The 25,907-nt window shown below is 42.5% G+C and overlaps 1 protein-coding gene across 1 annotated transcript in view; it reads left to right on the top strand.

Annotated features, from left to right (window-relative positions):
* ADGRE1 (adhesion G protein-coupled receptor E1) overlaps positions 1–25,907 on the top strand; it is a 273,334-nt gene that overhangs the window by 45,005 nt on the left and 202,422 nt on the right. The window contains exon 4 of the mRNA XM_086917969.1: positions 12,210–12,268. Coding sequence (XP_086774095.1) covers positions 12,210–12,268 — 59 coding nt within the window. The remainder of the gene's footprint in view (positions 1–12,209; positions 12,269–25,907) is intronic.

Genomic DNA, 25,907 nt, shown 5'->3' with positions numbered 1-25,907 from the left:
AAAATTTGAGATTACATTTGTCTGAATATAAGATAATCGACCGGCCAGAAAGTGTCTTCTAAAATCTAAAGATCTTCCCAACATGGCATGTTCTGCATATAACCTTAGGAGGCTGGTATAGAATGTAGCCAAAAACGAGGATATTATGCAAACGGCTGATGCTTTGATTAAGGAAAGTGATCAGGGCATTCAGGGTGACACCAATATGATTATTAAATGGAATTTTATCACAGAGTCTATTGTGGGGAAATTTTCTACTGGAAAAATCAGGAAAATTACCACCAATTTGAATATACATAAAATATGGTTTTCCCCCAAACTATTAAGGTTAAATAAAGTACTCAATAGAGCTGTCCGTGAGGCATACGCCCGTAGATTTTGTCAGACCAACCCAGTGTATAAAGAAATCCTGAAGGAACTTAAGAAGACCTACAAACAAGAAATATGGAAAGATAAACTTAAATATCGAGCTGGGATTTGGAATAGCTTACTATTCGCCACTAAGCAAAATAATGTAAAGAAAATGTTGGGAGGTTATTAATAAACCTCGAAAGGGGAGGCTGTAGGGCTTTTTCTGTAAATATACCCGAACCCAGTTGGGTAATGTTTATAAGCAATTTGTATGGTGTATCAGTTCGGGTGGAAAAACACATAGACAGGTTGGTTTCAGGTGAGGTAAATAATATATCACTAACTATTGCGGGGAATGGAGAGTGTCTCGATTTGAACGCTAATAAGCATGCTATTGATCCTAGTCTAGATCCAAATTTTGATTTAGCAATTCCTAGCTGTAATCAAGTCTTGACCCTGTTACGTGGGCTGCGAACAAATGGTGCCCCGGGGACCTAATGGTTTACCGAATGCCCTGTTTCGTGTTAATAGTGATCTGTTGGCAGGCATTTTGGCATAATTTATTTAGGGATGTTTTGACATTGGGGGTTGTTCCGGAGTCGTGGCAAGGTAGCATAGTGCAACCAATTTATAAAAGCGGCAAACAGGGTAAAATCCTGCTAAATATCGACTAATTTCGTTGACTGATGTCGATGCAAAGGTGTTTGCTTCTTGTCTTCTTATACAACTGGAAGACTGGGCTATGAAGGAGAGTATTATTCCATTTAATCAGACTGGTTTTGTTTGAACCGGGGTCTCTAGTTGGCTGGGGCATGGACCCTAGTCCAAGTAGGGACCACCGCTTCCGACAGGGTAGCCTGGCGCAGAGCGGGAAGGCGTAACTTCAGAGGCAATGTGTAAAGTATTTGTGCAACACCCCAACAGTTCCCAGTGAAACACGCACACAAGGAAAAGACACTAGACCGGTTGCATATAAAAATGTAAGTATCTGTGTCTATATGTTGTGCAAGATCCAAAAGCAGGTAAAACCAGTTTACAGGCAAGATTAGCAGTCAGATAAATCCAGTCGCATATAAAGCAATTAAACCTATCTTGATCTGGAAATTGTGCACAGTTCAAAAATAGTCAGAATTCCCCATATAGAAAATCACAGGTCTCAGTCCAATGTCTGGGGATAGCTGTTACTGTCTGTTAGTAGAAGAACGATAGGGCCAGCACAACACTTCCTCGGTCACCCGCAGTTAGGTGTCAGTCTCTGATCCCATTAAGGCACCCGGTTCCCAAAGGCAGGATGGTAAACACGGTCCCCAGGAGTTATGAGCATGAGGCACTTCAATGGGGATGCAGTCCCTAATGTGCAGGGCCCCCTCGCTGAGAGTTCCGTGGCTGCTTCAATGTTTAAACTTGATTGGTAAAGGGAGGAGACTTGCAAGGGGTTCCAGTGTGCTCACCAGAGGCCGAGAGTGTCAGGTTTGGGGGGGCCCGGTACCACAGCTCCCTCCTGTGCAGGCGCGCTATCGGTGGTATTTCTCACAGGACCCAAGAAGGATAACAGTCTGCCTGGCCCGCAATTAAGAAAGAAATATTCCCCCACAGTAATGCAGGCAGTCCCCGTCACTCGCTCGTACAGAGGGCAGTTCACAACCCACTCCCGCCAACTTACCCACACAGCAGCTTAAAGCTAGACGCTGTCCGTTACCTGTGGGTGGAGGGCGAGCCCGGCGTCATCGGGGGAGCTCTACTTCGCTCCGGGGCATTCTCTAGCCTTCGGGGCAACTCTTCCCATCCCGGCCGAAGCTGGGGAAGCCCTCGAGGCACAACCAATGAAGGAGCGGCAGGCTGATGACGCAACGGGACTCCTGGCGGCTGCAGCCTATCCCAGCGCGGCCTGGGGCTGACGTCGCACCAATCCCTGCAAGGCTTCTCGGACGCTGGAGATGACGCACCCATGGTTCCCGGCCGCAGCGGTGATTACAGGGCCAGTATTTCGCAAAGTGTAAATGGGGGTTCCAGTGACGTGCAAATACCGCGCCCAGAGCCAGGGGGGCTGAGCCTATATAAGCACCTCCCCTACAATTGTTTTTGCAGTTTTGGTTATGGCGGAAGGTGTTGTCACCGCCGGATGTATGACCTAGAAACCCAGCGCCGACGAAAAGCCTGCGAGGTCAGAGGATTCAAGCCCAGCGCCGACGAAGAGCCTGCGAGGTCAGAGGAGAAGAGGTTTTCCTGCTGCAAGTCGCAAGTATATTAAAGAAGAACGGGCTCCTTCTTCTTTCCAAACTTTATTTACTTTCTTGATACTATCCTGCGTGTTACGCGTTCATTGTTTCTTTATCACACCAGAGTTTCCAGACTTAGTAAGAAATGGTTCTTACAATATATACTTTTCTTTGAACCATTAGACATCTTGTTTGTTCCCAAGAATCATTGAGAGCAAAACGCCCGCAAACAAAAAGCACTTTTCAGTACTGGAGGGTAGAAGAGTTTCTCTGGGAAATATATATACTCTATTGAGAAAAGTGACGATAACTTTCCTTTCAAAAGTATCTGGTTATCTCGGATTTAGGGACTACACAATTACGCTGTATGACGATACAGTGTTACATCTGGTAAGTGTAGCAACCCGGGCCAGGGGGGATTGACATTAGTCAGACAAGGTACTCACTCCTGCTCTCTGTCTCTCCACGCTGCAGTACGTCCCTCAACCGAGATCTCGTGGATAACTCAGACCAGACCCAAAAGGCAATGCCGCTAACCCCGACTCTTCTACACCTTATCACCTCCCGGCTTCTCGCAATACACGCTCAGAAAGTGGCTAGTACATCACTACTGGGTGTTGTGTTTAGACGAGTCGAGGGGACTCTCATCTCATCGTCTCTGCTGGTCATTTATCTAAGGTTAGTGGCGCGCGTTAGTTCTTGCGCTGCTTACAATCCCGACACTTACACACGACGTGCGGTAGAAAATCTGAGGTACTGAGCTCTGAGGAGAAGGTTCTGGAGGGCTGCTGGTGCCTGATTGGTTACAGTTTGGACCAACATAATGACAGGAATAGGCTACAATTATTTTTTCTCTGTTCATGTATTCCTATGAGGAATTATGTCTAGGCATTTACTGCCTTTTTTGCTATGTATATTTCATCTGTTATGTTTTATATATAAATACATATTATTAGTATATTATTGCTATTTTATTTACAGTGGGACTCCCACTCCAACGACGGGGAATATTCAAGCATGTGAATCTATGAAAGACACCCTAATACTGGAGAAGCACAAGTCCTATCCCACCGCTTGATCACCAATGTTAGAACCGGGGTCTCTTGTTGGCTCGGGTATGGACCCTGGTTCAAGTAGGGACCACCACTTCTGACAAGGTAGCCTGGCGCAGAGCGGGAAGGCGTAACTTCAAAGGCAATGTGTAAAGTATTTGTGCAACACCCCAACAGTTCCCAGTGAAACACGCACACAAGGAAAAGACACTACACCGGCTGTATATAAAAATGTAGGTATCTTTATCTATAAGTTGTGCAAGATCCAAAAGCAGGTAAAACCAGTTTCCAGGCAAGATTAGCAGTCAGATAAATCCAGTCGCATATAAAGCAAAAAAACCTATCTTGATCTGGAAATGGTGCACAGTTCAAAATAGTCAGAATTCCCCATATACAAAATCACAGGTCTCAGTCCAATGTCTGGGGATAGCTGTAACTGTCTGTTAGTGGAAGAACGATAGGGCCAGCACAACACTTCCTCGGTCACCCGCAGTTAGGTGCCAGTCTCTGATTCCTTTAAGGCACCGGGTTCTCAAAGTCAGGATAGTAAACACGGTCCCCAGGAGTTATGAGCACTTGAATGTGGATGCAGTCCCTAATGTGCAGGGATCCTCGCTCTGAGAGTTCCATGGCTGCTTCAGTGTTTAAGCTTGGTTGGTAAAGGGAGGAGACTTGCGAGGGGTCCCAGTGTGCTCACCAGAGGCCAAGAGTGTCACGTTTGGGGGGGCCCGGTACCGCCGCTCCCTCCTGTGCAGGCGCGCTATCAGTGGTATTTCTCACAGGCCCCCAACAGGGGTAACAGTCTGCCTGGCACGCAATTAAGAAATAAATATTCCCCCACAGTAATGCAGGCAGTCCCTGTCACTCGCTCGTACAGAGGGCAGTCTACAACCCGCTCCCGCCAACTTCCCCACACGGCAGCTTAAAGCTAGACGCTGTCCGTTACCTGTGGGTGGAGGGCGAGCCCGGTGTCATCGGGGGAGATCTCCTTTGCTCCGGGGCACTCTCCAGCCTTCGGGACAACTCTTCCCGTCCCGGCCGACGCTGGGGAAGCCCTCGAGGCACAAGCAATTAGGGAGCAGCAGGCTGATGACGCGACGGGGCTCCTGGCGGCTGCAGCCAATCCCAGCGAGGCCTGGGGCTGATGTTGCACCAATCCCTGCACGGCTTCTCGGACACTGGAGATGACGCGCCCAGGGTTCCCGGCCGCGGCGGTGATTACGGGGCCAGTATCTCGCAAAGTTTAAATGCGGGTTCCAGTGAAGTGCAGACACTGTGCCCAGCGCCACGGGGTGATTTGATTAAGGCTCAAAGTCAGGGCCAGCGGTGGTGATTCCATGGCCGCCCAACGCTCCCTTGCCAAAGCGCTTCCCCCTCACATTGCCTCACATTTCAATGGGGGTCCCCAGGCAGCGGCGATGTTCAGGCATACAGCGCTTCCTCTGCCACATCTATCCTTATCGCCTCCCCTGCAGCGCCTCACAGTTCAATCAGGCCAGGGGTGAAGCACTTCTCCCCCGGGCCAGCGGCGGTGATTTTTGGGTGCAAGCTTCAACACGCTGGAGTCTGGGCACGCAGTAGGGACTTAGGGGATACTTTGCCTATGCCTCAGACTCGGGCCCGCCGCGGTGATCTCAGAGGTTATATAAAGAGTAGGTTTCCACCCCCAGCTCTGCTGAGGTAGTTGTTAGGAGAAATAGGAGGTAGCTGTCCTCTTGAAGGCAGGCAGGCCCTCAGGCCCAACGTTGCAGGGGCAATCTTTGTAATTTTCTTACTGGTCTTGTTATCGCACTGTCCAGGGGATCAGTTAGTCTTCTTGGTGGAGACACTCTGGAGGTGTTTCTTTAGGTCTCCCTAGCAGGGCAGGATCAGCAGGCAGTAGGGCAGCTCAGCAGGTTGGGGCAGCAGTTCCTTAGAGCAGTCAGCCTCCTTCCAAGTGGCAATCCTTCCTGGCACAGCAGTCCTCACTCCAGCAGGGATTCTTCCAGGTCCAGCAGTGTAACAAAGAAGTGAGGCCAGAACCCTCCCTTATATATCTTTCAGTCTAGGGGCTAGAAAGTGGTGGAAGTCTCTGGAAGGGTCTGGGGCTTCTGGAAGAGTCCAGGGAGTTCTAGTATGTTCTCTGCCTTCCCTGACCTGGCTGTCACAGTGATGAGAGGCAGGCGTTAAGGCTACAGTGGGCAGCCCATCACAGCCCATACCAGGGGAGAAGGTGTGAATCACCACTCCCACCTCCCAACCCAGGCAGGTTATCAGTTTGCAGAGGGGAGGGGGGAGTCTACAGTGCCCAATCTAAGTGTAGGCAGGAAAAGGTCCACTTTCTAAAAGTGGGATCCCTAGCGTAGTAGTGCCCAAACCCCATATATCATTGAAAAGGGTTCCCTGCCCCGAGTCCAACAAGACCAAACATGACAGACTTATTAGGTCCCGGTCAGAAATTATCCCATAAGGGGGGGGGGTTCCCAATGTTAGCCTATGGAGGAGTAAGCCTTACTGCGGTAGCAGTGGCTTGTGGCGGATATGCCAGCCTCACAAGGATTTAGGGGAGAGCACCTGCACCTCAGCACTGTTTAGCAGTGGTGAGGCTCCCAGAGTCCTAAGTCCAACAAAAGGTAAGGTAAACACGGGAGGCAAAAGGGCAAAAAGGTTGGGGAAGACCACCCCAAGGCTGACAGGTCCAACAGGTTTTCAGAAAGGTCAATCCACTACCACTAATTTGTTGGCTCTAACTTTGCTTGCGGAGAAGGCTGTCTTGAATAAGCAAAATTTATATATTGCTTTTATTGATCTTAAGGCAGCCTTCGACTCTGTGCCTCGAAATTTATTATGGAAAAAATTGTCAGATCTGGGAATGCCAAAGAAATTGCTTAAAGCTATTATTCTTCTGTATACCAACACTTGGGTTCAAGTTAAGATTGGGAAGGGTAACTCCTTATCAAGGAGGATTAGAACATATAATGGCCTGAAGCAGGGCTGTTTTCTTGCCCCTGCTTATTTAATTTATTTTTATCAGATCTTTCACAGCATTTGGATGTTGTAAATGGGCATGTTCCTAGGATGGGGGAGTGCAAACTAGCTACCTCCAATATTCTGATGATACGATTCTTGTGAGCCATACCCCCATCGGCCTACAAAGACTTATTACTGCCTTTGATGACTGAATGTTAAAAAAACCAAAGTGATGAAAATTGGTGTAGTTAAACAGACGTTTAATCCATGGAAAGCCAGAGCAGGTACAATTGATATGGTTAAGACGTATAGATATTTAGGGGTGATATTTGACAATCATATGTCTTTTAAATTTCACCTTAAAGATCTAAGGATCAAGACTGTGACATTAATCCATGCCTTTATATGTTTAAAGAAAACACTGAACTGTCAATCATATGAGTTTATTCTTAAAGTAATCAAAGCCAAGTTACAACCTACCCTCATTTATGGTTCTCCGATTACTAGAGGAAAAGATGTGAAGGTGTTTGACTTACTGATTGTTAAGGTTTTTAAAGCGACCTTTAGAATTGCCAGGTCAGTGTGTCAAGCAGCAATTAGATTGGAATTCGGTCTCCAAAGACATAAATCTGCTTACACTGCGAAATGGAGAGCTTATATTTTAACATCCCTACGAGATATCAGCCTGCAAATTGAATTGTCAGCTCTGAAAATGCCCAACTATAAATTAATTTTAAAAAAGCATATCAAAGTTGTATCGTTTAAATTGGATAAAATTACATTAGCTAAAAAAAACTATGCATGGTACGTGATCAATTCATACCAATCCCCGCGACTTCAGCCACTTTTAAATGTTTTCTTTTCTGTAAAGTTAAAAAAAATGTTTTTAACGCTGCATATGGGTATAAACCCAACAAAGGAGGGCACTCGATCTTGGATCAAACAGTGGCCGGATTCTAATTGTAGATTTTGTGGATGTGACAGAAGACTCTTGTACATATAATATGTGTATGCCCGCAGCTGATTAATCTTAGACGTTTAGTTTTGAGACCATATTTTCTGCTGAGTGGTGTGAGATCTGCTCAACAGGCATTAATCATGTCATTGTCTGGTGAATCGGTTCCACTACTATGTCAACTGGTAACATTTTTAATGGCAGTTGAAACATGTCTAATATAGGGCAGATCCCCTCTATTTGTATGGCCTTGGTGCTATTAGTTTTAATGGCTAATACATGTTATTACTTAAATATTTTTGTTACTATGGTATTAGTTTGAAATGTAATAACAGCTGGGTTACCATCGCAGCAAACTGATGCACTTTTTGCACATTAGCACTTTGAAAGGAAGGGGAAGTGAATGTTTAGTGGTCAATAATAGTTCTCTGTGATATCCATGGAAATAGTATGCAAAGCACACCATCACTCTAAAATGTATAATGTACAACAATATTCTGTGATTAAAGATGTAAGGTGGCTAGATTTGGGTTTATCGATAAGGTTTTAAATTGTATTTATGGGACAGTTTTTTGTATTATGTGAAGAGAAGACCTTTTGTTTTAAATGTAAATGTGTTTTTCTTGGAGACATAAGATGTTGTGATTGCAATGATTTTAATTAATCAAGAAATAAAGATTATGATATGACTATTTGCCACTTGGTAAGGTTGGGGGGCTTATAGTGGCACTGAAAGGTAGATAGTCTAAAGACTAACAAATCCTTTGGGGGTGTCTGGAATCAGTCTAGACACCAACCCCTTGGATTATGTTGTCTAAACGTGCAGATCCTATATAGGTGTAAAGGAACTATAAGACACTGCATAGTGCATACACAGTAGGCTAAGACCTCTCAGATCATGTCTGCAACAGGGGCGTTTGCCTATCCATGTATCGCTCCATGTCCAAAAGGAGTAATGGGGAATATGGATGTAAAAATGACACTTTCAGTCATCCAAGATCCAATGTTTAATGTGTTTGTCAGTGCGTGTATGGTTGCTTATATGTAAGCCCCCCTGTATGGACAGTCTGGACTCGGGCACCCCTGCTCACCTCAGGCTGATATATGGCTGAATGGCAGTGTGTGGACAATGGCCGTGGCCGGCCTGTAATGAGCTGGAGGTTAATATCGACTGTCCAGTAGCCCCAGGGAAGGGCAAAATACGTTTCATAATGCCGCCATCTCCTTAACCGCCACCTTGGCCCAGGAGGTATTTTAATGGCTTTCCCCACCATCATGCCAGTGCCTGAGGCAAGCATAAAATGAAGAGAAGAGGAAAAGGTATGATAAAAAGCTGAACTAAAGTTGCCATTCTTCCACACTTTTTCCTCACCTCCTACTCTATGAAAACACTTGTTTGTGCAGTTAGAACCCCTTTCTGCTCAAGAGCACTTTTTCCTCATATTGTCACTTTTTTTCTGCACTTTAGTGGAGTATAAATGAGGGGCGTGTCAGCAGACTGAGCAGGTAGGCAGGTAGGCAGAGCCCTGGCAACCACAACAAAACTGCATACTTTCCTAAGAATGTGGTTTTATAGAGAGATGCCCCTGTCGCGTAAGCCTCTCTGCGGAATCTTAAACACCACACAAGGTCTTATTGTGAGGTAAACATGCAGTGAGATACCTTGAGGTAAAATGCAGTTCTAGGGGACAGAATGAGGTGCAATCCGCCATGGTGTGTGGCGACAGAGGTAAAATGAGACAATTTGAGGTGCATTGCATGAGGACAGTGGAAAAATGAAGTGCGATATATTACAGAGTATGAGGACAGTGATAGGATGAGATGCCATCAATTACAATGTATGAGGACAGTAGACGAATGAAACACAATCTATTATAGTATATAAGGACAGTGATAGAATGAGATGTGATCTATTACAGTGTATGAGGTCAGTGGTAGTATGAATTCAACCGAAAAGTATCCTACCAAGGTTCAGGGTCATGGGGGTCATTATATATGATGCAAGGGACACGGGGTAGAGGGGTAGGTCACCCCACGTGGGTATGCCAGCTCCGCATGGCTTCTGCGGGGAAGGAAACATTATTTTTTTATATATAACCCTCACACACTCTAGTAGTGTCATGCTTAATCATCAGGTTCACCCTGACTCCTAAAGGTCTGGGTCGGCTCGACCGTATTTCAGGGAACATTTATAAAAAGGGTGACTAGGGACTTAACTAGAGATTAAAAATCACCCATTTTCTCCTAGATATCCCTTTATTCGTGGAGATGGTGGGGAGAATATAAACAATGGCTCATGGGTGGGATACTTTACGGTTGAATTGATTTACCTCGTGAGGACGTTTCCCTCCACCCCATTTGCATTGAAAGGGCTCTCTCAACCCTTCCGGTCCAGCTGGGTTTCATTGTTTGATCTTTTGTTTATCACCAGTGATAGAATGAGGCACACTCTATCACAGTGTAGGAAGACTGGTAAAATGAGATGTAATCTATTGCAGTGTGTGAGGACAGTGATAGAATGAGATGCAATCTAATGCAGTGTATGAGGACAGTGGTAGAATTAGACACAATCAGTGGTCGAAGTGGGCGGGATTGGCAAGGAACATTGTGCCCTTACTTCTTTAATTCCAAGGATTCAGTTCCCCTACTTTTGTATTTTGAAAATGCGTCCTGGGATGCAAGAAATCGCCATCGCCTATGAATAAAGTTTGGCGTTCCTGGCGCTCGAGGACGGGCGGGCGGCAGAAAATCAACAGGACTCTGTCTTTTCCTTCTTTTGTCTAGTGGAAGTTTTGACTCATGGAAAGTTAGCTCAGAGGGTTAATGTGCCTGCTGCAAAGAACATGTACCATGCCGATCATAAAGTGCACATAATGTAAATAGGTTAGTTGGCTACTGCTTTTGTCAGAGCAAACTTTGTGTTACTTGCATATTTATAAGTTACAATCCTAACACAGAACAGTGAGTTATTAACTGTCATCTAAGAGCTGCATACAAACTGCAATGTATAAATTAGAGAGTTATGTTTTTCCCCCAGTCTTTGATTAGCTTAATGTTGCAAAAAGTGTTCTTTTGGACAGAAATAAATTCTGATTATTAAAGAGAACTCCCAACCATGGTATTACATTTTAAATTCTGAGGTTGTGTTTCCCCAGACCAATCACTATTAAATTATATGGCCTACTAGTATGGTTGTCATGTGACTCCTACACCTTGTAGTCCTTAATCGTATGTAACATTTTCTATACAGTGATTTACACACATATTGATTGTCTCTGTGTAATGTGTGTGTAATGTAAAGTGTTCTGAAACCCTATAATGGTATGAGTTATGCTGCAAATCAAATTAACCCTTAAGCGCTGCGCCCGTCCAGCGGCCGACGGCACCACTACCTCGGGAGTGCTGCCGTTGGACGTTCCAACTGCACCTGCGCAATGGAACGTTCAGCACTGGAGCTGGACGTTCCAAAGCAGCTAAGGTTTTAAATGCATCTGAGAGAAAGTGTGGTTATAGAGACTTGAGGGACACTTTTAAAGGGTGGTAGTGAGGGACTACATGGCAGAGGTGGTCATTGGGGGGCACTAACAAACATTAATGCACAGGGCACCAACAGTGCTAAGGCCAGACCTGCCCTTAAAGCCAGTCTGCCTCACCCATAGGTACCTTCATTGGCCTTGTTTCAGCAGTAGTAGCTGCAACTCATCAGAGATTGGCAATGCAGGATTTGCACACACACCAAACTAAGTTTGCAAACTCTGGAGGCGAGCCGCGGAGGACATTTCCTGTACTATTCCAATAACTAGCTTTGACACATATCTATGTCTTCGTTTTAACCTTCCCTCTCTCACGTGAATTTGATGTGAAGCCTGGGAATACAGCTCACCATTCTACTCAAATTTAACACATTGGAAGACATGTGTACTACTGTGGCTCCATGTAAATCCCTCAACCGTGGTCTCAGATCACCCAACAGATTGGGCAAGTTCCCACACACCCAGCGGTACAGACCTGCCGGGTTGGAATTATCACCGGCATCTCGATTACGTCGCCTTGCTTACACCAGCACAGCCCTGAAGAGTCCGGGGTCCACTTTTCCCTGACGAAACACGTGTCGGCTGGTTGTTCTATGCTGATTGATTGACAACTCAAAGAAAGATAAAAGAAACAAGAAACAGCTCCTCTGCGACTTTTATTTAATTGATTTTTCCTATGGACTTACATTTTGTGAATTGTTCTAATTACTCTTGTATGTGAGTGCCCAGGACTTAGTAGTACGATGTTGTTGTGGGATTTTCCCACACACACATAGGGGTTACAGGGGTCTCCCCTACCTGGCTAGCACCATATCTACTTATAACGTCATTTACACACACACAAATTTAGCTGAGCACCAACACTTCCTACTTTCTGAAAACCCTCTCTTGTGACTATACCTCTTTCAAATACCTGCTTATTTTTCTCTTGGTTTCCTATCATTCCTCATTATGGCTTAAACTCTATATTATTTCGTTCTTTTCTTTGTTGCCGGTGCTTCATGTTCAGTTAATTATTATGTGTTTTTTTTGTGCTGATCGTCAATTCAGTCTTTTATGTTTCGTATTTTTTCTTTTTAATGCATTTCATATTGCTTGTCTCTGTACTAGCTGGTGTATAAAAAATTTGCGTTTTTCTGTTTTTTTATAGAAGTAACATTGAACTGCGACAGCGAAAATATGAAAGCATGCCAGAATCGGTCCAATCAGGTAAGTACTAATGCCATTTGTTATTTTTACAAATGACTAAACATTCAACAGAGTTTTAGGTTGAATGTTATTCACAGAACTGAAAATGAAAATAGTTTGAGATTACACATTGAAATATGTTTTCAAGACGTGTAAATTGCACAGTGTTAACGATCCATTCAGCCATCAAGCACATTAAGAATTCTGAGTTTCCGTCCCCTTTGTAGACCTCTGTTGAGGGCTTGTTTGTGCTCTGTCTTTTTAGACCAAACACTCATGTATTCAGCAACATGATAATGCTCCCTGTTCTGAAGCCTGCTGTAAATGTCTAAAATGCCCTGACTATGTCAGTGAGATGCAAGCTTCAAAGTGAAATCGTCTGCCTGCTATATTTCCCGCCATGAAAATATTTGGACATTTGCCAGCAACACTGTAACAATCCTGCTTGAGCAGAACGGAGCATTAATTTCTAAAAGCACAATAGCACTGTCCACCAGCACATAGCCACAATATAACTTCTGCCCCAGCCACACTCACAATAATATTAATCTTTATTGATTGGTTTAAAAAAAAAAACATTTCCAATTTAAAACATGACACAAATTGAGTAATAGAGATGACTGTAATAAGAGATTAAAACAATTAATTTAAAATGACTTAAAATTCGGGGGTCCAATAAGATCTGATAATGTTCTAATACAGTACATAACTCTGGATTTCTTATAGTCTCTAATTCACACCACACTCAAACAAACACCTATTTGAGATCCAATAAAACTTCTAATAAACATGAAAATGTGCCTTGCGTTTTGTGTCGATAGTGTAATGGAATAATTACTAGCTCAGCTGGGCTTATTGATAACTGTTGAATGTATATTTGCAGCTTTATATGCAATGATAACTTTTGGATGTATGTTTGCAGCTTTGCATGCACTTCTCGGTTTCGGCTATCCAAGCCTAGCACATGTTTAAGATGGGTTCCCAGTGGAACCCCTTATATCGAATATAATTTAATCTACATTGTTTCATCCAATTTCCACTTTAAATGCATGAATGTTCGTATCTGAAGTAACGCACAAGCCTTGACCAAGCCCTTTTTTCTGGCTATATTGTGCTAACAAAGGCAGAAACAAGCACGCTCAAATATTGTTTGCATGTGCTAGCATATTAGATTTAGGCCTATTGTCTTTGTCACTGTTTACATTGAAACAAGCATCGGTAAAGCCAATAGGTCTCTATTTTGCTACTGACAGCTAAACTAGTGACGTTCTCACTTTTTAACATCCCCAGGTAGCTCAGAGAATGCACTCATGCACGGCTTGTAATGGATGTTTTAAATGTTTTTTGAAAATCCATCACAAAATGGCCACTGTGCAAAGTCGATATGCTCCAGTAATCTTGTAGTGGATATTCATATAGTTATGAAAATCCTCTACAATATTGCCACTGTGCATGTGCACACACATAGGGCGATCATCTTATGATGTTTTTTTCAAAAATCATAAGAAAATCTGTTACAGGATGGCCACTGTGTATGTATGTGTATGTACGGCGGCCATTTTGGAATGGTTTGCCTTTGCCAACGCATGTGATACGATTCAGCAAACACTGGCAAAGCCAAAACAACAAACAGTTCTAAACTCACGGATTGGGTGGTGTAAGGCAGCAAAGGAAGGCAGCAGAGGCCATGTTGTGTCCTGGCGATTTGCTGGGTTATCTTTGTGCGGCACAGAGGCAGCAAAGGATGGCAGCAGAGGCCATGCTGTGCCCTGGTGATTTACTGTGGTGTCTTTGTGCGGCACAGAGGCAGCAGAGGATGGCAGCAGAGGCCATGCTGTGCCCTGGTGATTTGCAGGGTTATCTTTGTGCAGCATAGAGACAGTGATGGGGGCAGAACAGTGAAGAGCTTACTACATGAGACTATTTGAAGCTCCCTGTAACGTTCCACAAACTACCACAGGTTTAAATACAGCCCACCCAGTGAATGATAGCTACTAGACCACCAAGAACACGTAATGGTCAATGCTTGAAGATTGATGACCACAAGTTTGCACTGTATGTATGTATTTTGTGTAGTGTTGGTACCTGGGTGTCTTCCCTTAGAAGCTACAGCTGTCTGTTGGTTAGACCTCAAAAGAAGGATAGTATTATCGTGATGTCTCCATGTCACTGAGGACGTCGTGCTCCAATACTTGTTTTTTCTTGTACAGATAGCAGTCCATTTAATTGGGTCCACGAAAATGAGCTGAACCAGGATTACAACTCTCAGAAAGTAAACCGTACCAGTGGAGTACTGCATCCTTGATGACTTGTCCATTATAACCTTTGCTTTGTACTGAACTAGACAAAAAAAACTCAAATGGTTGCTACAGAGCTCCACCAAGGCAATGTGTGAATGACAAATTCACAGAGGATCAGTGCCCTGAGAGAACGACTACACATAGCTTGGCTGGGTTTCAGACCAGACAGGTAGCATAACTGTGTGCACAGTCTTAGTCGCTTAGGGGTGTGGAGATGAAAATAGTAGTATAATTGTACCCAGGGCCAGATTGGGTAGGAAGTGTATAGAATCACACTGGAAGAATAAGTAGCTTGAATAGTAAAGGAATATCAATTACAATGTGCAACCCAGTCTACACTTGAAGGCTTGGGCAAAAGATTTTAGCAGGTAAAGGCGCCTACAAGGGATTTATTTTACGTTAATTCTGTGTCAATTGTTATCCTGGGTCTAGACCGGCTATCTTGATTTGCCTGTCACAAAGTATTCATATCACATAAACATTTCACAATCATTTCAACATGTATTAATCTTGTACAGACACAAAGTATACATGAAACACAGGTGTATATATTCAAAAGAGCTTTATGTTATTGTAAAACAGATTTGTTATATTTATAGAGAGTTAAACAAAATCACATTACACAATGAAACCGGAAGTTCTACCTTCATACAAGTCAATATTCTTACTAGTCACAATTGTGAACACCTTTTCTCTAAGGGTTTAACAATATTAAAAAGAAGAAAAAGATGTAACTGTCGATGTTTCGGTCCATATTTCTGCCATCCAAATTGATTAGATAGGTATCTACAAAGAGTGTTGTGCGCGTTAGTGTTGACAGTAAGTGTTGACTGTAGTGTTGAAAATCGTAAGTGCCTTCTGTTAATACCAAAAGGAGTACGTTTAGGATTTTGTCTCAGTGTAGTTCTGGGAATCGGCCCCTTGGTCCTTGAGTGCCTCCACATTGAGTTTCTAATTTGGTATTTATGGTGATGTATCTATTACATCCCTTATAAATCTATAGCCTAGGTTCTGTTCTGTGTGGAATGTTTGGGGGTTGGGAAGGGGGATTCCAAAGATTGTTCGTTAGTGTACTGATGTTGTTTGGGCTGTTGCTATAAAGCTCTCCTACAAACTCATCTTCTGAATTGCTGTGTTTGATGCCCATTATATCCACAGTATTACTGTTCTGTGAATTTTCCAGTTAATGGTCAACAACAGCAGATTAATATCCGAATGAGTCTTACCAAGATATTCAGCCTGAGTCACCCTTATTTTCATTCCACTATTGCATAAAAAGATATCCAGTCTGACGTTCAGGTCATGCAGACAAGGTAAAATGAGTGCTCTTTGACATCGAGATTGTGCACCCTCCAGAAATTGATAAGCCTTTTGCCCCTCACCTAACGACTTTATAAATTCCTGTTGTTGGCAAGGGTGGTTAGGACCCGTCTCTGGCGACGCCTACTAAGCAGTTACATTGTCCTTCGATAAATAATGGGTATTGCAATGTGGTTGCAATGTGGTGTGTCAGGAGTGAAGTCATCAGACTAGAATCTAGACAAAGTTTAGGTCTATTTAGACCTTTGCCCACCTTACTTCGTTATGGCAACTTACGAAGAGTCATTTTGCTGACCTTGGTTAGCCGTTTACTGAGATTATTATCGGGTGGTTGGCTGCGGAATTCCAAGATGGCCACCACCCGATCACAAAGGAGGTTAGCGGTCTAGTTTATCTTTTCGCGAGCGATTGCAGCTCTGAAAGCTCTCGCTCGCAAAACTAACTGCGCACTTCAACTGTGATTTTGAGGGGACAACAGTGCATTTCCTGGGCGCTGTTGTCTATTGAAGAAATTCGGTTAATTTGGAATTCGTAAGGCGAGAGCCTGAAGCAGACAGCTTAGTGACAGCGTATTTTCTCATTTGAGCTGCATTCTCTAATATTTAAGCATCATAGAAAGCGAGTTATATTTTCTTTCTTAGGATTTTTCTCAATTTAGTAGTAGTAAAGTTAGGACTCCTAACTTTACTACTACTAAATTGAGAAAAATCGTAATTTTAAGACTTTAGGTATTCACAGAAGGCATTTAGGCATCCTAAAGTTAGTAGTCCTAACTTTACTACTACTAAATTGAGAAACACCCTAATTTTAAGACTTTCGGTATTCACAGAAGGCATTTAGGCGTCCTAAAGTTAGTAGTCCTAACTTTACTACTACTAAATTGAGAAAAATCCTAATTTTAAGACTTTCGGTATTCACAGAAGGCATTTAGGCGTCCTAAAGTTAGTAGTCCTAACTTTACTACTACTAAATTGAGAAAAATCCTAATTTTAAAACTTTCGGTATTCACAGAAGGCATTTAGGAGTCCTAAAGTTAGTAGTCCTAACTTCTGTGAATACCGAAATGAGTAAGTTCATTCTGTGAATACCAAAAGTAGTAAGTGCATTCTGTGAATGCCAAAAGTAGCAAGTTCATTCTGTGAATGCCAAAAGTAGTAAGTTCATTCTGTGAATCGAGCCCGTAGAGTTTACAGAAAGAGTTGCAGAAGGATGAGTGTTAGTCTAAATTGAAGATATAATCTGATTCATGAAGTAATGAACTGAAACAAATAAAGAAGAGAAATAATCTACAATTCAGATAAAAAGACCTTGAGAAAGACTTTTAGTTGTTAACAAGTCCTGCTATTCTTGAAAGAAAAGTTAGTTGAATACAGACCAACAAGAGAGTTAAGACAGTAAAGAACGTAGATATAATTATATATAAATAATTGTACTTACCAACACACGACCTGGTCTTCTTCGCTGCAAGAGAAAAATAAAACAATCAATTAGTTCTACTATATCAGTAAAGGACAAGAATATAAATCATCCTGAAAAAGTACAACACATGATACTGGTGTAGCAAGGTAACTTAAGGTTAAAGGGAGGTAGGGAATATTTCTTGGCAAAGATTACATGTTATTTACTTTACAGAATATTACAAGACTGCAAGACACCCAAAACATAATAGAATTGACCAAGGTTCAAAAATACTCAACCTGAATCTACAAGAGAGCAGCAATCACACTGTGGAAGACAGGTACACATTATTACAGCATTAAGATAGAGATAGAATAAGGGTAGTTTTCTGTGAATGCATGACTGTGTTTGTTACAGGGTTCATCACAAGAACAAGGTAGAATCCGGTCCGAAGAACAAGAAGCAGTGCAGTCTCTCTTTCTCACTCCAACTCCCCTTTCCCCTTCTCGCCTACTCGTGAGAGCTATACTCGCGGGTAGGGAAGTTGGGAATTGAGGAATTTACATCGGCTCCTGTGGAAGCTACAGTTTGGACAGGTACTTGAAATACTTGACATGGTGAGCCAATCCACCCAGAAAGGCCTGTTGTTCCACATTTGGAGCATATATGTTTATAGAAGCAATATCCTTCCCCTCCAATCTGCCCTTCAGTATTATGTATCTGCCTTCAGTATCTAGAAATTCAAGATGGGGTTGAAATTATGTGCTTGGCCGAATCCATTTCAGCACGCCATGGGTGAATTTTGAATATATTGTGTAGTACACTCTCCTTAACTATCTTTTTTACAATGCTTGACCTTCTGCCTTTCTGGGGTGCATTTCTTGGAGAAAGGTGATATGTGCCTTCTGCCTTTATATGCATGGTAGTAGGTTGTATATTTTACACAAGGGGAATTCCCCTTCTTCTGTTAGGCTGATACAGTCGTTATCTATCGGCACTTCTGCGTATGTGCATTTAAATATCTCAGTCAACTTAGACAAATGTCTCTCTCTACCTTGAAATTCATATTGTTCTTAGGGCGAATGCTTCATTGAAGGAATTTTCTACAGAGTCTCCTCTGCTTGGAACTCTTTTCCAGTCTCTTTCAAGCTGCCTCTCTGTCGTTGATTTCATATAAATGAGAATTAAAAATCTTCCTTCATTCTGTACCAATGAGGCCTACACATAATAAACATGGGCATTATAATATCTTACTTACTAGAATGGACTCTGTCCACATTGATGCCCGCTTATCTTTCCTATTTAGGACTTGCAGGTGTACAGGAATCTGGGACTCATTTAGAGTTTGGAAGATGTGGAACAGCCGTCAAAAAGCAATGATGTCCCATCCATCAAACTTGAACTTCCACACTCAGTTTAGAGGGAGGGAAGCAGCATGTTTCCAACAATGGAGCCTGCCAGCAGAAGCCTTTCACCAATGACTCGTCTGGCACTGGGCCATTGGTCAATGTACGTTAGACCGCCCACTCTATTAAGGGCGAAAATTCTGCTGTACATTTCTTCATTTTTGGGACCACCAGGGTTAGCCTGGGAGTCCAAATCAGGAAACCAAAGAGATGACGTCCGCCCACTGGTAAAAAAAAAACTCCCACTAGTTCAGAGCACTATATATTTTTGTTATTTTAAATAAAAAAAATCCTGCTTCTGAAAATTGTTTTTGCAAAACAAAAAGTTCTGCTGAGTGGACAAAGCTTCTGTGCCTTTATTGGAGCCACAACGGCCCCACTGAAGGCACAGTAATTCCCCTGTCTCTTGGGGATCCTTGGTTAGGGTGGGTGGTCTTCTAACAGGGCAATGGAGGACATCTCTCTGCTGCCCTGTAGGCCACCCATTGAACTCTAAAAAGGGCGTCTATATTTTGCACTACGATCCATTTTGGATTGACCAAGCACTCTGTATATAATTAATAATGTGTTTTTAAAGATACTCGCACTAATGTAATCTTATCTATACAGTCATCTTCACCAAGCTCATTTCAACCATATACCGATATATTTTCTGATGTACCCCTCTTCTCTACAAACCTCTTTGTACCTTTTAGTCAGTAAATGTGCTTGGACCATATTTCCTTCCTATCATTGTTGGCCTACAATTGTACTTGCTGGCTCTTACACCCCTCACTACCTTAGGAGAGTGGAACATTGTGGTTGGCCTTCATTACTAAAGATGAGTGGCTGCAATGCCTTGTGGCCTTGCACTGTCCTGTACCCTTTCTTCCACCCCTGCTATGATATAGAGTTTGTAACTTACTCTCTGGGAAGACCTTTGCCCACCTTACTTCGTTATGGCAACTTACGAAGAGTCATTTCGCTGACCTTGGTTAGCCGTTTACTGAGATTATTATCGGGTGGTTGGCCGCGGAATTCCAAGATGGCTGCAACCCGATCACAAAGGAGGTTAGCAGTCTAGTTTATCTTTTCGCGAGCGATTGCAGCTGTGAAAGCTCTCGTTTGCGAAACTAACTGCGCACTTCAATGGTGATTTTGAGGGGACAACAGTGCCTTTCCTGCGCGCTGTTGTCTATTGAAGAAATTCTGTTAATTTGGGATTTGTAAGGAGAGAGCCTGAAGCAGACAGCTAAGTGACGGCGTATTTTCTCATTTGAGCTGCATTCTCTAGTATTTAAGCGTCATAGAAAGCGAGTTATATTTCTTTGACAGCTTTTGGCAATTTTTGTTGAAGTCAATTCTTTGATACTCTAATTCAGAAATGAGTAGAGTTTACAGAAAGAGTTGCAGAAGGATGAGTGTTAGTCTAAATTGAAGATATAATCTGATTCATGAAGTAATGAACTGAAACAAATAAAGAAGAGAAATAATCTACAATTCAGATAAAAAGACCTTGAGAAAGACTTATAGTTGTTAACAAGTCCTGCTATTCTTGAAAGAAAAGTTAGTTGAATACAGACCAACAAGAGAGTTAAGACAGTAAAGAACGTAGATATAATTATATATAAATAATTGTACTTACCAACACACGACCTGGTCTTCTTCGCTGCAAGAGAAAAATAAAACAATCAATTAGTTCTACTATATCAGTAAAGGACAAGAATATAAATCATCCTGAAAAAGTACAACACATGATACTGGTTTAGCAAGGTAACTTAAGGTTAAAGGGAGGTAGGGAATATTTCTTGGCAAAGATTACATGTTATTTACTTTACAGAATATTACAAGACTGCAAGACACCCAAAACATAATAGAATTGACCAAGATTCAAAAATACTCAAACTGAATCTACAAGAGAGCAGCAATCACACTGTGGAAGACAGGTACACATTATTACAGCATTAAGATAGAGATAGAATAAGGGTAGTTTTCTGTGAATGCATGACTGTGTTTGTTACAGGGTTCATCACAAGAACAAGGTAGAATCCGGTCCGAAGAACAAGAAGCAGTGCAGTCTCTCTTTCTCACTCCAACTCCCCTTTCCCCTTCTCGCCTACTCGTGAGAGCTATACTCGCGGGTAGGGAAGTTGGGAATTGAGGAATTTACATCGGCTCCTGTGGAAGCTACAGTTTGGACAGGTACTTGAAATACTTGACATGGTGAGCCAATCCATCCAGAAAGGCCTCTTGTTCCACATTTGGAGCATATATGTTTATAGAAGCAATATCCTTCCCCTCCAATCTGCCCTTCAGTATTATGTATCTGCCTTCAGTATCTAGAAATTCAAGATGGGGTTGAAATGATGTGCCTGGCCGAATCCATTTCAGCACGCCATGGGTGAATTTTGAATATATTGTGTAGTACACTCTCCTTAACTATCTTTTTTACAATGCTTGACCTTCTGCCTTTCTGGGGTGCGTTTCCTGGAGAAAGGTGATATGTGCCTTCTGCCTTTATATGCATGGTAGTAGTTTGTATATTTTACACAAGGGGAATTCCCCTTCTTCTGTTAGGCTGATACAGTCGTTATCTATCGGCACTTCTGCACATGTGCATTTAAATATCTCAGTCAACTTAGACAAATGTCTCTCTCTACCTTGAAATTCATATTGTTCTTAGGGCGAATGCTTAATTGAAGGAATTTTCTACAGAGTCTCCTCTGCTTGGAACTCTTTTCCAGTCTCTTTCAAGCTGCCTCTCTGTCGTTGATTTCATATAAATGAGAATTAAAAATCTTCCTTCATTCTGTACCAATGAGGCCTACACATAATAAACATGGGCATTATAATATCTTACTTACTAGAATGGACTCTGTCCACATTGATGCCCGCTTATCTTTCCTATTTAGGACTTGCAGGTGTACAGGAATCTGGGACTCATTTAGAGTTTGGAAGATGTGGAACAGCCGTCAAAAAGCAATGATGTCCCATCCATCAAACTTGAACTTCCACACTCAGTTTAGAGGGAGGGAAGCAGCATGTTTTCAACAATGGAGCCTGCCAGCAGAAAACTTTCACCAATGACTCGTCTGGCACTGGGCCATTGGTCAATGTACGTTAGACCGCCCACTCTATTAAGGGCGAAAATTCTGCTGTACATTTCTTCATTTTTGGGACCACCAGGGTCAGCCTGGGAGTCCAAATCAGGAAACCAAAGAGATGACGTCCGCCCACTGGTAAAACAAAAACTCCCACTAGTTCAGAGCACTATATATTTTTGTTATTTTAAATAAAAAAAATCCTGCTTCTGAAAATTGTTTTTGCAAAACAAAAAGTTCTGCTGAGTGGACAAAGCTTCTGTGCCTTTATTGGAGCCACGACGGCCCCACTGAAGGCACAGTAATTCCCCTGCCTCTTGGGGATCCTTGGTTAGGGTGGGTGGTCTTCTAACAGGGCAATGGAGGACATCTCTCTGCTGCCCTGTAGGCCACCCATTGAACTCTAAAAAGGGCGTCTATATTTTGCACTACGATCCATTTTGGATTGACCAAGCACTCTGTATATAATTAATAATGTGTTTTTAAAGATACTCGCACTAATGTAATCTTATCTATACAGTCATCTTCACCAAGCTCATTTCAACCATATACAGATATATTTTCTGATGTACCCCTCTTCTCTACAAACCTCTTTGTACCTTTTAGTCAGTAAATGTGCTTGGACCATATTTCCTTCCTATCATTGTTGGCCTACAATTGTACTTGCTGGCTCTTACACCCCTCACTACCTTAGGAGAGTGGAACATTGTGGTTGGCCTTCATTACTAAAGATGAGTGGCTGCAATGCCTTGTGGCCTTGCACTGTCCTGTACCCTTTCTTCCACCCCTGCTATGATACAGAGTTTGTAATTTACTCTCTGGGAAGACCTTTGCCCACCTTACTTCGTTATGGCAACTTACGAAGAGTCATTTCGCTGACCTTGGTTAGCCGTTTACTGAGATTATTATCGGGTGGTTGGCCGCGGAATTCCAAGATGGCTGCAACCCGATCACAAAGGAGGTTAGCAGTCTAGTTTATCTTTTCGCGAGCGATTGCAGCTGTGAAAGCTCTCGTTTGCAAAACTAACTGCGCACTTCAATGGTGATTTTGAGGGGACAACAGTGCCTTTCCTGCGCGCTGTTGTCTATTGAAGAAATTCTGTTAATTTGGGATTTGTAAGGAGAGAGCCTGAAGCAGACAGCTAAGTGTCGGCGTATTTTCTCATTTGAGCTGCATTCTCTAGTATTTAAGCGTCATAGAAAGCGAGTTATATTTCTTTGACAGCTTTTGGCAATTTTTGTTGAAGTCAATTCTTTGATACTCTAATTCAGAAATGAGTAGAGTTTACAGAAAGAGTTGCAGAAGGATGAGTGTTAGTCTAAATTGAAGATATAATCTGATTCATGAAGTAATGAACTGAAACAAATAAAGAAGAGAAATAATCTACAATTCAGATAAAAAGACCTTGAGAAAGACTTATAGTTGTTAACAAGTCCTGCTATTCTTGAAAGAAAAGTTAGTTGAATACAGACCAACAAGAGAGTTAAGACAGTAAAGAACGTAGATATAATTATATATAAATAATTGTACTTACCAACACACGACCTGGTCTTCTTCGCTGCAAGAGAAAAATAAAACAATCAATTAGTTCTACTATATCAGTAAAGGACAAGAATATAAATCATCCTGAAAAAGTACAACACATGATACTGGTTTAGCAAGGTAACTTAAGGTTAAAGGGAGGTAGGGAAAATTTCTTGGCAAAGATTACATGTTATTTACTTTACAGAATATTACAAGACTGCAAGACACCCAAAACATAATAGAATTGACCAAGATTCAAAAATACTCAAACTGAATCTACAAGAGAGCAGCAATCACACTGTGGAAGACAGGTACACATTATTACAGCATTAAGATAGAGATAGAATAAGGGTAGTTTTCTGTGAATGCATGACTGTGTTTGTTACAGGGTTCATCACAAGAACAAGGTAGAATCCGGTCCGAAGAACAAGAAGCAGTGCAGTCTCTCTTTCTCACTCCAACTCCCCTTTCTCTTCTCGCCTACTCGTGAGAGCTATACTCGCGGGTAGGGAAGTTGGGAATTGAGGAATTTACATCGGCTCCTGTGGAAGCTACAGTTTGGACAGGTACTTGAAATACTTGACATGGTGAGCCAATCCATCCAGAAAGGCCTCTTGTTCCACATTTGGAGCATATTTGTTTATAGAAGCAATATCCTTCCCCTCCAATCTGCCCTTCAGTATTATGTATCTGCCTTCAGTATCTAGAAATTCAAGATGGGGTTGAAATGATGTGCCTGGCCGAATCCATTTCAGCACGCCATGGGTGAATTTTGAATATATTGTGTAGTACACTCTCCTTAACTATCTTTTTTACAATGCTTGACCATCTGCCTTTCTGGGGTGCGTTTCCTGGAGAAAGGTGATATGTGCCTTCTGCCTTTATATGCATGGTAGTAGTTTGTATATTTTACACAAGGGGAATTCCCCTTCTTCTGTTAGGCTGATACAGTCGTTATCTATCGGCACTTCTGCACATGTGCATTTAAATATCTCAGTCAACTTAGACAAATGTCTCTCTCTACCTTGAAATTCATATTGTTCTTAGGGCGAATGCTTCATTGAAGGAATTTTCTACAGAGTCTCCTCTGCTTGGAACTCTTTTCCAGTCTCTTTCAAGCTGCCTCTCTGTCGTTGATTTCATATAAATGAGAATTAAAAATCTTCCTTCATTCTGTACCAATGAGGCCTACACATAATAAACATGGGCATTATAATATCTTACTTACTAGAATGGACTCTGTCCACATTGATGCCCGCTTATCTTTCCTATTTAGGACTTGCAGGTGTACAGGAATCTGGGACTCATTTAGAGTTTGGAAGATGTGGAACAGCCGTCAAAAAGCAATAATGTCCCATCCATCAAACTTGAACTTCCACACTCAGTTTAGAGGGAGGGAAGCAGCATGTTTCCAACAATGGAGCCTGCCAGCAGAAAACTTTCACCAATGACTCGTCTGGCACTGGGCCATTGGTCAATGTACGTTAGACCGCCCACTCTATTAAGGGCGAAAATTCTGCTGTACATTTCTTCATTTTTGGGACCACCAGGGTTAGCCTGGGAGTCCAAATCAGGAAACCAAAGAGATGACGTCTGCCCACTGGTAAAAAAAAAACTCCCACTAGTTCAGAGCACTATATATTTTTGTTATTTTAAATAAAAAAAATCCTGCTTCTGAAAATAGTTTTTGCAAAACAAAAAGTTCTGCTGAGTGGACAAAGCTTCTGTGCCTTTATTGGAGCCACAACGGCCCCACTGAAGGCACAGTAATTCCCCTGCCTCTTGGGGATCCTTGGTTAGGGTGGGTGGTCTTCTAACAGGGCAATGGAGGACATCTCTCTGCTGCCCTGTAGGCCACCCATTGAACTCTAAAAAGGGCGTCTATATTTTGCACTACGATCCATTTTGGATTGACCAAGCACTCTGTATATAATTAATAATGTGTTTTTAAAGATACTCGCACTAATGTAATCTTATCTATACAGTCATCTTCACCAAGCTCATTTCAACCATATACAGATATATTTTCTGATGTACCCCTCTTCTCTACAAACCTCTTTGTACCTTTTAGTCAGTAAATGTGCTTGGACCATATTTCCTTCCTATCATTGTTGGCCTACAATTGTACTTGCTGGCTCTTACACCCCTCACTACCTTAGGAGAGTGGAACATTGTGGTTGGCCTTCATTACTAAAGATGAGTGGCTGCAATGCCTTGTGGCCTTGCACTGTCCTGTACCCTTTCTTCCACCCCTGCTATGATACAGAGTTTGTAACTTACTCTCTGGGAAGACCTTTGCCCACCTTACTTCGTTATGGCAACTTACGAAGAGTCATTTCGCTGACCTTGGTTAGCCGTTTACTGAGATTATTATCGGGTGGTTGGCCGCGGAATTCCAAGATGGCTGCAACCCGATCACAAAGGAGGTTAGCAGTCTAGTTTATCTTTTCGCGAGCGATTGCAGCTGTGAAAGCTCTCGTTTGTGAAACTAACTGCGCACTTCAATGGTGATTTTGAGGGGACAACAGTGCCTTTCCTGCGCGCTGTTGTCTATTGAAGAAATTCTGTTAATTTGGGATTCGTAAGGAGGGAGCCTGAAGCAGACAGCTAAGTGACAGCGTATTTTCTCAT

The sequence above is a fragment of the Lissotriton vulgaris genome, chromosome 4_1, assembly GCF_964263255.1.
Source record: "Lissotriton vulgaris chromosome 4_1, aLisVul1.2, whole genome shotgun sequence".
Taxonomy (NCBI): Eukaryota; Metazoa; Chordata; class Amphibia; order Caudata; family Salamandridae; genus Lissotriton; species Lissotriton vulgaris.
This window is presented reverse-complemented; position numbering and strand designations above follow the sequence as displayed.